Consider the following 15,916-nt stretch of genomic DNA (forward strand, 5'->3'; position numbering starts at 1 on the left):
AAATAGAAGAAAGTATACAAAGAGAATATTATGAAGTTTTAGGCAAACATGGCAAAAATGTACACACTGCAAGCAGAAGATAAAACTACTATTGTCAGACCTCGTTTCAAGCTTGTCAAAGTTCAAGGTGGTATACTTTCAAAGACAGTTCCTAACAAATATAAGACAACTCCTGACGAATATGCTAAAGAAGTTGAAAATGACGACTAAGCATTTCTATACCATGCGTAAACTGTCATGTAAGGTGGCATGTAGTCTTTACTTTGTCCCGTTGTTTGCGTATATCCTGAAAAGCGATGTGTATGGTTTCCTCCTCCCTCAGTGTTACTCCAGAAAAATTTATAGCAAACTGAACGTTGTCTTTAACATCATATCCTTTACCTTTTGTCATTGCTGACCAATCCCAATATCTATGCTTTATGCCAACCTGCTTGAGATGTACTTAAATCTATGTAGTGACTATGTGCAGGTAAAATTTTCACCTGAAATCGTTTTACTTCCACCTGTTTCCTTGAAGAGTTTGCACAATACAAAAACCTGTCGACTATTTGAGTCCAAGTTCCAAAACCAAGTACTACTTCTGGTCTGGTAGAGTTCATTGACGTATAAATAGAGCCTATAGGATATAATGTTTGAAGTATTTCTGTCTTTAATGTTTGAAGCTCTGTTTTGTCTGCTTTCTTGTCATATAAATCTTGAGCAGTGAATTTAATATTATATTCATCCTTCATGACATAAACATCTTTACATCTAATGTTTCTCATCGTCGTTATGTCGTCATCCGATGTTAAACCTTGTGGAAAGTTAGGAGGTTTACAATATAATACATCCCCACCAGTTACGTCAACCGTTCCTTCAATACTTTCTATAGCAACAGTTGTAAAACTTGTATGTGTATGGTTCTTATCTGCTTTCTTCTCAAGGCTAACGTTTAAGTCTGCTGTTATTTTTCAGAAGATGTATGTGTATGTCCAACGGCACTTTTACTGTTTAAGGTTTCTTGTAAGTTGTAATATTTGCAATATGGTATGTGTATGTCCAACGGCACTTTTCCTGTTTAAGGTTTCTTGTAAGTTTGTAATATTTGCAATGGTATGTGTATGTCCAACGGCACTTTTCCTGTTTAAGGTTTCTTGTAAGTCTGTTATTTCAGATATAGAATGTGTATGAGTCTTTTTAGAATATTCGTTTTCAGCTCTTGTCACTTCACTTGACATTTTATTGTCAACATATGTTTTGTCTGCTAGTTCAGGATGAGTATGTTCTTTTGTTGCATAAGCATTGTTAGCTCTTTCTTCTTCTTTTGCTATTGCATCGTCTACATATTCTTTGTCAGCTTTGTTGTCAACATCTGCTTTCAAAAGAAGTTCATTTATAGGTTTCTCGTTTAAAGTTCCTTTTGTTGGATTTATACAGACAGTATTGTTCTTCTTGTCTTGAAATAGAAACTCATCTGTTAAAGGGTTTAATGTCAGTTTTAAGTTTCCTTCTTTCAATGACTCAGATATCTTAGAATAGTTTGAAAAGTTTGTTGTGTTCTTATTTAGAGCTTGCATAATGAGTTGTCGGTTGTGTTGTATTTCTCTCATAGAAGCAATATCTTTCGACATTTTTATTCTAGATAAAATATGCTTCCAATAGAAAAAGAAAATTCAAGAGTTGCTACAACTAAACCATTAGATGAACTTTTTACTAATGTCGGTCAAAAGTTTGAGACAGAGACCGTAAAGCATGAAGGCTATCGTTTTGACTACCCATTAAGATGGCTAAGAGACCCATCTGTCACAAAAGCTATTGGCTTTCGTAGAATGAAGTTTGTGTCTGTAGAAGATAAAAGTTTTCCATTTATTGTAAGGTTTCATATAGATTATATATCTGAAGGGAAACGAAAAATGTGGGAAGAAATTGAGCTAATACAAGTTGACCTTTCATCTTCTCTACAGACTGCGTTAAAAAATATAGAAGATAAAATAAATTCATGTTATGCAAAATATGCTGATGAATATGCAAATACCGAGAGCACACTTTATGTGAGAATTGTATATGACAAACAAAATTCACAAGTGTCATTTCAAATCTACGAAAATAATCCAAATAAAGACGAACAAATATATACAGAATTCACTGCAATGTCATGGTATTATTTGCAAAGAATGTTAAATCAGAAAGTCGAACTTCCTTTAGCAAATATTTACAGTCGATATGCAAGAGATGAACCATATTTATTTAAAGATGTTTTCGACCAAGATGCTATTATTGTTCATGCTTCATTTTCTGGCGCCCAAAACTCTTTCTTATGCTTGGCAAATGACTTTTACGAAAAACCTACAAAGTTATACGAACCACCAAGTGGAAGTATTTCAGACTTTCAAGTATGGTTTACTACAGATGGAAGAAAAAGAATAATTCCATTATACCATGTGTTTTACTTAGAACTTAGTTTCATATACAACTACTATCGAACGGTAAAAATATAATTTTTTAATACGGTTGAGGTGTTGGATTTGGTTGCCAACTAGACTGTGGTGCAGGTTCAGGCTGTTGTATAACAGGAGCTTGTTCTTCTGGTTCAGGGTCTTTAGGTATAATACCAACGAACTGACCTACTCTTTTACCAATATTTTTGACTCCGTTCCAAATTCCTCTTCCTACGGTTTTTATTCCATTCCATATACCTCTTCCAACATTTCGAAAGAAGTTTCTATCTTACTGAAGAAACCATTTTACTATATGTAAAAATCTAATGTCCGCCTAGTCTCTTACGTTTCCTGTTGAGTTCCATAGCATTCTTTAACTGGAGCTCATACATTCTGTTTCTCCTCTGGTAAAAACATATTCTGGGTCAACTCCTGTGTTCGCGTCATCTGCATAAAGTTGTTTATATCCCACCTCAGGGTTTGTATAAAACTCTTTCCATCTCATATTTGCATACCATGGTGGCAAACCTAACGCAGCGTCATTTGACATGGCAGTTTGCATTTGTACATCTGTTGGCACTTGACCATAGTTTGCCATTGCAGTTTGTATTCTAACTTCATTTGGAATATTCTCTGGGTTTGGTTGTCCAGGTTGCTGTGCATTCGCTAAGTTCTGTGCGTCCATTTAATATTAGATAAAAATATCTCTTACGAGTACATATACTGAACATTTGCAGGCATTGTTCATCTTCATATTCTCTGTACTTTTCTGCCACGTCAAATAAATAAATGACACAATGGAAAAAACCTAAAACAAGTAGTCCTATTTCAAACCACATTTACTTACTAATAAAATTTCTTTATTGTGACACTTTCTCCAGTTTATAGACCTCTCTCATATTCTATCTTGTCATATATAAACTCATAGTCATGTATGTCCTCTAACCATCTCATAACGGTTTCCAAACCACTTTTATCGGATGTAAAGTAAAAGCATGGATGGTTATGTAAAACGTCTAAAGTTTCTAAAGAGTCTCTCAAAGTCCAGTCTACTTGGTATTGAAAATCCCATGTGTTATAGAACGGCGGGTCCACTATAAAGAAAACATTTTTTGTCTTTATATTTTTCATACAACTCTGTCCAATGACATCTCACAAACTCTATACCCTCAATATATTTTTCTATGTCCTCTTTGAAAACATTTGTATAATTAAGATATAAAACTTTTGACATAAGTGTTTCAATGTCATGAACTCTTATAGCACCACTATATAATAGTCTAGCAGATATACTATCCCAGTCTATATATTCTGCTTTTTTTCAAAACCTCTCTCACAATATTTTTGTTATCTAATGGTATACGTTCCTCTTACCTATAGGTATCTTTTCTTTTAACTCTTTCAATATATTGTTTGTGTCTGGAATATGTTTGAGACGGTCCATAATAGTTGTCGAAGTCATTGCATATAATCTTTGAGTCTGGGAATATTGTATGGCACAATGGGATATATAGAAACTTCCACCGAACAAATCTACAAATGTTAGACCATTCGTAGTTTCTTAAGTTCTCTCAATATAATATCTTTACATTTACTCTTATTTCCAAAGAACGGTAACGGAGGTTTTGTAAAATTCATTTATATATAATAATAAAAATGTTTTTACCCGAAAAGTGACAGAAAAGTGACAAAACATGAAAACATATATAATTTGTGAAAAGTGAAACATTATATAATGTTTTCGACCCAGAAGAAGGCTTCTTCCCAGAAGCAATGGAGGAAGAAGAAGAGTCCTCCGAATTCACACCAGAAGACTAACAATTTTCCGAATAAAAACTTCATTTATACTAAACATCTTCGGGGCTAGAGGGCACGAAGTGCCTGGAAGCCCCACTACCTTTTTTTTTTTTAAGGGTGCCCTATAGACGATAGACCACCCTCAGAAAAGCACCTTTAAGGTTATTATATTGAGAACTAGAATCCGGATAATCCATTCATTCGAGTTCTAATAAGGTTAATTTTGTGATGTTTACATTATCGTTATAGGGCACCCTTAAATAATAAAAATTCTTTTGATTTTTCAACATAATGGAAAAAAATATTAAAAATAATCGAACAAATTAGTAAACAAGACATTTATTTCACAATATTTCTCAATATTTATAACGCTTACTGCGAGAATTCTAGTCAATGTATTTCATTCTTGGGAATAAAATAAATAAATTTGGTATTTTAATAGTTTGAAGCAACTACATTTAAAGAGGTTGCACAGGTGTTTTGCAGACAAGAAATAATAATCGCATGGGATTTGTAAATTTTAATTATATGAAATTGATTTAGACAATCGCGGTTAACAATAGAACAGTCTGCAAACAAATAGTATGGAAATCATTAACAATATGCAAAATCTAGAATGGATTGATGTTTATTGTAAATTTTATTCAATTACGGTAAATTTTGGAATTTTACGTGCTAAAATATATTGCAATCTAGGATTTGTAGTATTTAATACTAAAATAACGAATATTTTTGCTTGTTTTCTCGCATAATTTTAATATGATTGTAAAAAATCATGAGTTACGATCCTGAAAATCAATAATTTAACACCTCTCGACGAACCCTTTTAAATGGACACAAGTCAATTTTTTTGAGTTTTCGAGGATATTTTACCAAGGCTGAAAATGAAAAAATCGGGAGGATTACGTCCTCTCAATTTAGGTCGGTCAACCCTTAAAAAAAATTATTAATGTCCGACAAAGACATTCATTCAAATAAATTCAGCGAACTGCGAAGTATCTACAAATACTACATTGATTCATATAATGCGTTATATCAACTGAAAACTGAAAATGAAGAAGATTTAAACTCAATTTACAAACTGATCAAAACAGAATTGATTGATTCACAGAAATACCCGCCAACAAAGATTATTATAGATATTTTATGTATCATTCCGTATAACAATCGCTATACAAAGTCATATTTATCTCTTGCCAAGCACATATCTGATGATTACCATGTCACAGATGTCAGAAATGCTGGACCTATGTCAGACTTCCTGTTTTACAAAGAATATGGAATTAAATTAGACAAATTTGATGATTTTGAAAATCTTGAAATTCATACAGAAGATACAATTTACAGAGCAATTATGTATAATGACTTAGAAAGATTCATTGCATTCACTGAGAGATATGGATTTGATAAAGATCAAACACTTGAAAGCATATCATATCCACAATCTCTATATGGATATTCATTACTTGAATTATGTTGTTACCATGGAGCAGTTGATTGTTTCAAGTTCTTAAGAACGAATTTTCAATCAATAATAACTGAAACATGTCTTAAATTTTCATTTTTAGGAGGAAATCCAGAAATCATGAGCGAATGTTTGAAACATCAACACCCGAATGAAGGATGCATGAGATATGCAATTATTTCACACAACATAGATTTTGTTACATTCTTGATGAATGAATACAAAATAAAGATCGACTTACTTGATTGTGCACAGTATAATAATATTGAGCCATTATTAGTTTATTTCGATCAAACTAATGATGTTAACAAATGCTTTAATATTTCTGTGAGGTTTAATATACCATCTCTTTGTGAATATTTTCTATCAAATGGTATAAATATCAATGCAAAATATGAAGGTGGAAAAACTGCTCTTCATATTGCAGCATATTATCATAGTAAAGAAACAGCCGAACTTCTTATTTCGCATGGTATAAATATCAATGAAAAAGATAATGATGGAGAAACCGCTCTTCATATTGCAGCATTTCATAATAGTAAAGAAATAGCTGAACTTCTTATTTCACATGGTATAAATATCAATGAAAAAGATAATGATGGAGAAACCGCTCTTCATATTGCAGCATTTCATAATAGTATAGAAACAGCCGAACTTCTTATTTCACATGGTATAAATATCAATGAAAAAGATAATGATGGACAAACCGCTCTTTATTATGCAGCAAAAAATTATTGCAAAGAAGCCGCCGAACTTCTTATTTCACATGGTATAAACATCAATGAAAAAGATAATTATGGTCAAACCGCTCTTCATATTGCAGCACGTTGGAATTTTAAAGAAATAGCCGAACTTTTTATTTTACATGGTATAAATATCAATGAAAAAGATAATAATGGAGAAACCGCTCTTCATATTGCAGAAAGCAATAATCGTAAAGAAACAGCCGAACTTCTTATTTCACCTTGTGCAAAAATATAATATTCTTATATTTTGAAATTTTATATAAAAAACAATTTTAAAAGTGGACCTCAAAAAAACAAAACAAAACAAAAAAAAGTCCAATAAAGATTATTATGAGTTGAATTTGGGGCCATAAAAAAAGGAGTAATACTAGAGAATTAAAAAATTTCCATATTTAGCCCATTAAAAGTACATTTTTGAAAATAATATCAATAACTCGCACATTTAGACATCATATTATAATCATGTTATCATTCAGTGACTATTACTACAGATCAAGCAACTTAGATCCGTATCTCATAATCAAACCAAAGTTAAGCTAAGATATTTTAGATTTTATCACCTTGTAGTATGCATAATACAACATCAGAATGACTAGTCAATCTGTTGTTTCAATATCGTTTTAAATTTATTATGCCAAAATAGTACTTTGGCTATCATTAGTAATATGTAAGGTTGCTACTATTGTAATATTTCGTAGAAATAAAGGTATCAACTTTAATGCAAGATGTGATGAGTTGAACATCGAATAATTGGATTTTTGCGTCATTAATATTCTTTAGTCCCTAGTATATCATTGTTTCATACTAATAACGTGGATCGATTCCTTTTCGATTATCAGATAAAGCAGAAACAATATACTCAGGTGCCACTTTTTAGGTTTATTCACAAAATCAAACAATTTGAAGTAAAAAAAAAATCATGTCAAACTTTCAAGTTCAATATTTCCTATTGCGTACTCAAACTCACCACTTGATTCACTATTTATTACTTTCTTCTAAGTAATGTTATCCAAAAAAATTAAATTGTTTTGGGGACAATGGTGCTCCACCCTTTGAAAAATATTTTCCCGATAGACACTATTTGATGAATTTCAATCTTGCTGAAAGATCACAGGAGTACTACCGGGCAGTTTTTGAGGGCAAGCAGACAGAATACATAACAGAAATGCTCCAAAAAATACAGGCAGAACTGAGATCACAATCTACACTGGCAAAGATTGAGTCAATTCCACAATTGATATTCATAAATTTCTTGGGATATGATACATCGTGGGCTGATTTCGATTTACTTGACGTAATGTCAATAGAAAACAGTTTTTCCACAAAAAGAGTTTCATATACTGCTGCTTCAGCAATGTGGAACTGCGATTCGAATGTAATTGTTCTTGCTCCTAATAGGATATCAAAAGATATTACTTCTCCAAACTCTTTCACTGCTACAGCTGTATTAAACTCAATTTCAAGTTTTATGACAGAAACAATTGCCCAATTAATAGCTGGAGATGTCATATCTCTCATGAAATCGCAGAGACTACCATTGAAACAGAAAGCAATCGCTACTTTTTATCGAATTTGTTTGAAATACCAACCAGCTCTTAAAATTGGCATTCAAACACTCAGAGGTGCATTAGATGATCCAAACCCATCAACAGTTCGAATTGTACTTGGCGTTTTCTGCGAGTTTTCCGCACATAATCCTCAACCATTTGTTCCTCTTATTCCAAAGTTCTTCGGAATGCTTGCAACATGCTACGATAACTTATCACAAATCAGATTAATCAAAATATTGTCATATTTATGCACAGTTGAACCAAGATTGCCGAAAAAGTTAATTCAGCCATTTACAGACCTCATTAACTCTACTTCATCGCACAGTGTACTTTTTGAGTGCATTGATGCTGTAATTAACATTCCAATCTCAAATTCAGCTTTAATTTCAAATGCAACGTCAAGAGTTGAATCATTCATATACAATTCGAATCCGAACATGAGGTATCTCGCATTACAACAGTTTATGAAGCTCATTCGTTTGAATCCTCGCTTAATTACAGATCATCGCGAAATTATCGGCGAATGCATCAACCACGACGACGACAGTATTCGTCTTACAGCTATAGATCTTATTTCTTCACTCGCTACCGCTAAAACTCTTGATAATGTCGTTGGAAGAATTTATGAACAACTTAGAGACCCAAAGAGGCCATCAACCAAAGACCAATTAGCAGAAAAGATCATAGAAATATGCAGCCGCGACGATTACGAAATGATTTCGGATTTTGAATGGTATATCGCCGTATTAATGGATATTTCGGACGATCCACAGATCAGTTGCTTTGATCTTTTATCAGAACAATTTTTAGACCTTGCAGAACGTGTTCCTTCCATTCGTCGTCGAATTGTTCACGAAATGTCAAGAATTATCGAGAACCCAAGGTTTTTCTCGGCCGATAACCTCCTTCTTGTTGCTTCCTACATCATTGGTGAATTTTCTGATGATTATTCCTTGTTTTCTTCCATATTACAACCAGTCATCATAAATGATTCGGCCAGAGTTCAAGCGTGTTGCCTCGCCGCATCCCTTAAACTGTATCTAAGAGCTTCCGAGTCCGAACGCCTTGAATTGGACTCTCTTTACCAGTTAAAACTTCCACTTTTCGCTTCTTCTCAATATACCGACGTTTCTGAGAAAGCTGAGACCCTTATTAAGCTTCTAGAAATCATAAATAACTCGGATAGAAAGATTTCGCTCCTTGAAAACTTCTGTAAAAAGTTATATGTTTTTCATAACGACGAAGAAGAGGAAATAGACGAAATCCCTGATCGTCCTCCAGCACTTGATGAGCCAGTGACCCTATTTACCGAGGAAACTGAAGAAGATATAGCTTATCTTTCAGGAAAATCCAAAATCAAGAAATCAAACAGAAGAAGGAAGCACAGGAAGAACAAAAACAAGAAGCAGGTCCAAGACTTTGAAATTAACTTCGACCAATCAGAGGATTCTAATGAAGATGACGAAGATGATGAAGAATTTGACGCATTTGAGGACCGTCCAACAACATCCATGAAGGCATCACGCAGGAAACTTCAACAGGGACAGGAAGGACAGCTCGTTGGCCAGAACAATTCTTTAATTGTTCGGGCCACGGATATAATAATTTCTTCTGCCCGGCCAAACCTCGTAGAAATTGAATTACTAGTTACTAATTGCGCTAGAACTAACTTCGAAAGCGTAGAAATCCAAGTTCCGCAATCAGCAAACGTAAAACAAGTTGTTGTTAAGCCAATTGGTCAAATGCCACAAGGTTCCAGCATTTTCCACCACATAATGTTGGAAATAGCCATCATTAATAACCCTCAATCGATCAGAATCATGTTAATTCCATCAAATGGCGGCGAAACATTGGAAGGACGCATCAGATTGGTCCCATCTAACTTCTTATTACCAGGAGATTCAGCGTTATTATCGATTGCCCAAAATGAATCCGTTTTCATCTCAAATGTCTCAATTTCCTCAAATTCAAAACCGAAAACGGTTCTAAACGCATTATCTACAATGCTAAGAGCGAATATCATCAGAGGAAATGATCCAACATCACGTATTTTATTCTCTAGAACGACTACAGGTTTAAATGTGATTTCTATCCTGAAAATCAATCAAGGAATTGTCGAAGTCACCGTCAAATCAAGTGACAATAACATGGCAAACTCAATAAGTAGAGAAATCGAGATGAAAATCCGTTCTCTCATGGCATAATCATATTATTTAATATTTTTTTTAATTTGTTATCCATTCTAATGGAACAATTGTTTGTAGTTTATAAAATTTATATATATACTTTCTTTCTTTTCCATAATGTACAATTCTCGAAATTTAACACTTTTATTGCTTTTTTTAAAATCCAATAAAAGGGTAATGTAATAAACAGAAATTCATCAAAAGTGACAGCTCTCAATTTTTTGACATTTGTAAATTCTAAATTGAATGAGAAAAATGAAATAATACTAAGCATAATACAATATTCTAGATTTAATTATAATTAGGAAAAAGTTAGTTTTGAGAGTACTTTTCATAGGCATATAGAATGAAATCTTCTGAAAAATAATATCACATAAACTCATATTATTTTCTAATATATAACTATTTTATATAAAAATCAAATTCAATGATCTTAAAAGCGAAGGATAAATATGATAGATAAGCATTATATTCCCACTCATTATATTCGTAAATTTTGAGGTTTATCCTTCGCTTTTAAGATCATTGAATTTGATTTTTATATAAAATAGTTATATATTAGAAAATAATATGAGTTTATGTGATATTATTTTTCAGAAGATTTTGTGTTCTTCTTCAAAATTTTATTTTTTTATTAAAAAGAATCTTTACAAAATATACATTTACTTTAATTAATATTTAAAAACGTGCTCTATCAAAAGTTCTAAAAATTCAATATTTTAGCTTTTCTGAGGTGTCACTTTTGATGAATTTCTGTTTACAACAGTAATTATCATACTAATGATTATTTTTGATTCTAATGCGGAAAGCACTTGATTCAAAAATAATCGTATATGTTTGATAATTTGAGTTTTGAAAAATACTTCTTATAATCATATTTTATTAATATTAGAATATCGCATTTAAGTGTTCACTTACCACTTTCTGACATTCTCTCAATTTTTTTGACACACAAGTTTCCCATCCCAATATTCTAAGGTCAAAAAGTTAGTATTTTTGATCAGGAGAAAGTAAATATAAATCACTACATAGTACCAAACATGGCTGCTATACTTTTCGGCTATTAAAATAAAGATATATTGATTTTTTTCATTATATGTCAGAAAGTGGGAAGTGCACTCTTAATTTTACTCAGTTCAAATTTCAGAGTATTAATTCAAAATTTTGATATCTCTTCACAATTCAAATTTATACAAAAGTAATAAAGATTATTGTTTAATTTTAAATAATATTATATTAAGGGTGCACCCGTATGTACGTTTATTTGAGAGGAGGAGGATTACCCTCTCAATTTTGAAGGATTCGTTAGTTTATTTTCTCGATGAATATGCAATAAAATTTGATTTTTACCTTATCAATATACTTCATATAATATACACATGTTCATGTAAAAACTTTTTTCCAAAATCCTCAGGAATTAAGGGATTTTTGAATTTTAAGAATTTTTTTCGAATTTTTTCGAAAAAAAAATATTTTCAGAACAGCCTTAACGGCTAAGATTTAGGAACAATGTTAAGTATCAAAAAGAAAGGAGGTCTGATATAGACAACATATATCGTTGAAGGTTGAAAAAATCTCTAATATTTGAGCCAAAAATTTCAAATTTTAATTTTTTGAAAAAAGAGGCCACCCGTATGTACGTTTATTTGAGAGGAGGAGGATTAAATTTTTGAAAGCACTAAAATTTGTAAATATGCTAGTTATATAATAATATGCATTATTTTAAAAAATAAAAATTAAAGCACGTTAAAATCTTTTTTGATGAATTTTTACAAAAGCTACTCAGGATAATGCAAGATATGAGTAGTTAAACATAAATTTCAAATCAGATTTTACTTATAATAAATATTTTAAATTTCCGAAAATTAAGTTCAGATCGACTCTATACGTAGTAAATACTAAATAAGGTGCCAAAAACCTATTAAACAGTATCAAAACTATCAAGATTGTAATGTTTTTGAAGAAAAATTTATAGAATTATGGACTTCAAACAGATATTATGTAAATAAAAATAATATAATGAATTTATTTATTCGTATAATAGCAGTAATAAGTCGATTATTCACTTCGACTTCTGAGATTTGAATTTAATTTCGACAGAAAAAGAGATCCAAAAGGAAAATACTAGGGGATACAAACAGCCACCATGACAGGATTATTATGGAGCCAAGTTGTATTTTTTGATATTTTTAGAGTTTTCCTACCTATTTAGGTACCAAGTTATTGCTTAAAAATTAAGGTTCTAAATTCTGAAGTTTACATGATCCTCCCGGGCGCACCCTTAATAAAGCATTATCTTAACTCGATCTTAGAAATGCTATCTATGAATGTATTGGGCTGTTTATTCGGGAAAACAGTTCGGAATATTATGATTCATTCAATTAAATTAAAAAATAAGAAGGTTTTTGAATAGTATATCAACATGACCAATTTATCCAATTCGAGGAAATATAAAATACGTTAAATTTTTTTAATAACTTTACATTTTCCCCAAAAAATGAAACTTAAAATATAAATGCTTATATCATTACTAAGAAAAATTCATTATAAATAGATTTTTGTTTTGTGTATTCAAAGATGTATCGTAATGTGAAATAGTGATAGATTTTGTTAGTTCATTATGATAATCCATGATCAATTTTTATATTTAAAAAAATTCAATTATTTGTAGAGTTTTATCGGCTTTTTAATTTTTTTATCATCCTTCCAAAATCAATGATAATAGTGAAAGGAATATAATACACAGAAAATTTTATTTCTTAGATAACTATCAAATTGAAATGACACTGAAAAGTTGATAGTGTAATCAATTAGGTTATTTAGGCGAAAAGATATGAAAATAATATATTTGCAGCATTTGACATCAATGACACTCGATCATTATCATCAAAAGTGATAAACAATTCCAATTCAATTTTTGAATGATCAAAACTTGGCCGATAAAATATTTGAATAATGCTACCATTGCTTCTACTTGGCGCAAAAGCTGCCCTCTTTCAAACATGGGAAGTTGGTAAATCTAATAGAGCCTTCGACTTCAGATATAGGACCAATAGTCGAACAACTTACCAAAATTATGGATGGAGAGTTCAACTAAGAACAAACACAACAAACCCAAATGATTCAAACAGCAATATGACCTATACTGCACTTGCAAAAAACAAAGGAATCATCGAAGAAGAAGGTTTGAAACTTGAACCAAGATTTGATCAATCACTTGGAGAGAATTATATGAGAATTATCTTTGATTTTCTCGTAAACGAAAAAGAGGATTTGACACAGTCAAATCCTCTCTCTCAAAAAATGGACTTTACATGGCAAATTCCAAATGCATGTAAGGTCCACTTTGATCAGTTTCAGGATGGAATTGGAGGCCATGAGGTACTGACATTGCATCAGTATCTCATAGCCTCCAATCCCTTCAAAAAATGGGAGAAACTTAGTTAGTATACATATCATGTGTACGGAGGCACTGCGCGCCTCCTTACCCATTATATGTGAATTTGACACTTTACGAAACCATTAACGTATATTTTACAACACAAACGACAACACTAACTTAACCTTAAATATTTACAAAACGCCAACCACTTCACCTCACTAATGTAAAAAATAAACGTTCTCACTTACAAAAGTATTGCAACTCCTCCCATTGCTGTGCTTCACATAACAGCTCATAATCTTCTGACTCACTTTCTTCTTCATATAGGTCAAAGTCACTGTCAAAATAAATGTATGTAAGTTTTGACAAAGCTAATGAAACACGCTTACCGTTTGTATCATATGCTTGTATAAACTTTCCATTCTTCATTCCTTCATAAACGCTCAAACTAACTTTACCCTTTCTCCCCCGTATCTGATAGAATGTATTTTCACGAGGAACGAAGAACAAATTCTTGAACTCATGACCGTTGTAGTTTGTTATCTCAATAGTTTTCGTCATTTATATAAAAATAAAATAAAAATAAAATAAAAAAATAAACTTAAAAATTAATGATATCACCACCCCACGCGTATGAAAACATAGCACAAAAATAAATTTAGGTGAAGTGGTGAGATCTCACCTCTTTTTTCACCTGTTTTTTCACCCTCATGAATTCATTGCTTTATAACTCTCTTCCTTTCTCCAACTCTTCTAGCTTCTTCTTAAGTTCAGCAATGTTGTCCTCATGAAGTTTAATCTTTCTCAAAATTCCTTCTTTATCTAATGGTTGCTTTATCTTTCTAAACTGAACTCTACCATCCTTCATAGTATGAATGTAAAAACCTTCTGGAATAGTTCCTGATTTAATGTATTCTATCAAAAACTTTTGTTTCATTGCTTCAGTGACTTTATTTGTCATTTCAATCAAATAAAAATTTTAATATTAAATAAAAATAACGTTATTTTTTCAGTAAGGAAACGCAGGAGTTTTACGATTTATTTGAGGAGTAGGTTCTGGTTTAAATGTTGGAGTCGGTTTAGGAGTTGACTTTTGAACAGGAGTTTGTACTTCCATAGGTTCAGGAGTTATTGAAGGTTTTGCTTGTGAAGGCGTTGGAGTTTGTTTAACTTCAGCTACTTCTGTTGTGCATGAAAAATAGCGTGACTTCACTTTTAACAAAAAGTGACACTATTTCTGATGGTTTTGTCATTTATTTGTCAGATTTATAAATGGATAATAATGCTGTAAATCAGATATTAATTAAAAATATTTAAGATTTATGTTCGAATTGAAAAGCAAAATGATATTTTTTTTAATTGAAAAACGTTATTATCTGATATTTTGAAGTTTTTAATATTTGTTAGTATCTTAAATTATTAAATGCATACGTTTTTTATGTTCTCAATTTTAAAAAAAGTGTGAAGAATTTAGTTTTTTGGAGATGGATGTTTAATATTTGTAAGTGAGAATGCAAGCAGGAGTTTGGTACTTTAAGGTTAGGTTGAGATAGATTTCCCATTATATTATCTGTGAATATATTGTTTGAAAATTCAAGATATAAAAATATATTATCAAAAAATTTTATATTTTTAAATACAATAGGGTGGAAATATAGTACAATGAGATAGCAATGATATATTTTATAATGGGAGGTAATCTGAAGATAAGTAGCAAATTTTATGCGATTTTGATTGGGAGTTGGAGGGTGTGAGTACTATAGCATGTAATAGTATCTCACACCCTCCAATTCTTCCTATGGCGCCGAAAAATTTTTGGTGAAATGCGACGACATTTCACCAAAAAATTTTCGGCGCCATATAGAGAACTATAGTCTGCGAGGTACTGATTCTATCTATGTACCTCGCAGACCATAGTTCTCAGCCAAAATGTCAAAAATTTCGGAAATTCGAAATAATTTTTTTTTGAGAAAAAATTAACCGTTTAACATAATTTATATAATATTGCTTATTCAATTAGACGGATTAAAAATTATATGTTTTCTTTTTATTTTTTCAATTAAATTATTAGCTGACTCGAATTTGTATAAATTTTTTAAAATAGATATCAAAAATTAAATATAAAAAAGAAAACAATTAAGAATATTAAAGTAAATTCTTTATTAAGAAACAATAAAATGAAAATATAAAACTTTGTATGATTTGAGTGGATATTGAGAGGAGTGGGGGACAAACTCGCCCATTGTCACTTTTCATTAACCTTAAACTTGTAATTTTCATTATTTTTAATTAACCTTATTTCTTTCCCAATTCCTGATTTATTTTATTCACTTACTATTAAAAGGAGTAGGTGACAAAAGTGCATACTCTTAA

The 15,916-nt window shown here is 31.3% G+C and overlaps 5 protein-coding genes across 5 annotated transcripts, besides 11 other annotated features; 3 read left to right on the forward strand and 2 right to left on the reverse strand.

The window, feature by feature from the left end:
- Window positions 1–1,361: part of a mobile genetic element that runs on past the window's edge.
- A 267-nt stretch (window positions 1,362–1,628) lies between these two features.
- On the forward strand, window positions 1,629–2,477 carry TVAGG3_0516790 (uncharacterized protein; the record flags this gene model as incomplete). Its single annotated transcript, XM_051237105.1, has 1 exon — window positions 1,629–2,477. One exon carries the CDS (start codon window positions 1,629–1,631, stop codon window positions 2,475–2,477), a length of 849 nt encoding a protein of 282 aa, XP_051094929.1.
- A 1,852-nt stretch (window positions 2,478–4,329) lies between these two features.
- Window positions 4,330–4,469: a mobile genetic element.
- A 694-nt stretch (window positions 4,470–5,163) lies between these two features.
- Window positions 5,164–6,660, forward strand: TVAGG3_0516810 (ankyrin repeat and SOCS box-containing protein 4 family; the record flags this gene model as incomplete). Its single annotated transcript, XM_001310218.1, has 1 exon — window positions 5,164–6,660. One exon carries the CDS (start codon window positions 5,164–5,166, stop codon window positions 6,658–6,660), a length of 1,497 nt encoding a protein of 498 aa, XP_001310219.1.
- A 797-nt stretch (window positions 6,661–7,457) lies between these two features.
- TVAGG3_0516820 (delta adaptin-related family) lies at window positions 7,458–10,292 on the forward strand (the record flags this gene model as incomplete). The annotated part of the gene is made up of 1 exon (XM_001310217.1): window positions 7,510–10,179. One exon carries the CDS (start codon window positions 7,510–7,512, stop codon window positions 10,177–10,179), a length of 2,670 nt encoding a protein of 889 aa, XP_001310218.1.
- A 49-nt stretch (window positions 10,293–10,341) lies between these two features.
- Window positions 10,342–10,378: a mobile genetic element.
- A 510-nt stretch (window positions 10,379–10,888) lies between these two features.
- Window positions 10,889–10,926: a mobile genetic element.
- Window positions 10,927–11,063: 137 nt separating this feature from the next.
- Window positions 11,064–11,096: a mobile genetic element.
- Window positions 11,097–11,257: 161 nt separating this feature from the next.
- Window positions 11,258–11,285: a mobile genetic element.
- A 116-nt stretch (window positions 11,286–11,401) lies between these two features.
- Window positions 11,402–12,442: a mobile genetic element.
- A 970-nt stretch (window positions 12,443–13,412) lies between these two features.
- Window positions 13,413–13,602: a mobile genetic element.
- Window positions 13,603–13,620: 18 nt separating this feature from the next.
- Window positions 13,621–15,916: part of a mobile genetic element that runs on past the window's edge.
- Window positions 13,784–14,104, reverse strand: TVAGG3_0516900 (uncharacterized protein; the record flags this gene model as incomplete). Its single annotated transcript, XM_001310215.1, has 1 exon — window positions 13,784–14,104. One exon carries the CDS (start codon window positions 14,102–14,104, stop codon window positions 13,784–13,786), a length of 321 nt encoding a protein of 106 aa, XP_001310216.1.
- Window positions 14,268–14,504, reverse strand: TVAGG3_0516910 (uncharacterized protein; the record flags this gene model as incomplete). The annotated part of the gene is made up of 1 exon (XM_051237106.1): window positions 14,268–14,504. One exon carries the CDS (start codon window positions 14,502–14,504, stop codon window positions 14,268–14,270), a length of 237 nt encoding a protein of 78 aa, XP_051094930.1.
- Window positions 15,764–15,887: a mobile genetic element.
- Window positions 15,888–15,916: part of a mobile genetic element that runs on past the window's edge.

Source organism: Trichomonas vaginalis, chromosome II (genome assembly GCF_026262505.1).
Source record: "Trichomonas vaginalis G3 chromosome II, whole genome shotgun sequence".
In the NCBI taxonomy this organism is placed as follows: Eukaryota; Parabasalia; order Trichomonadida; family Trichomonadidae; genus Trichomonas; species Trichomonas vaginalis.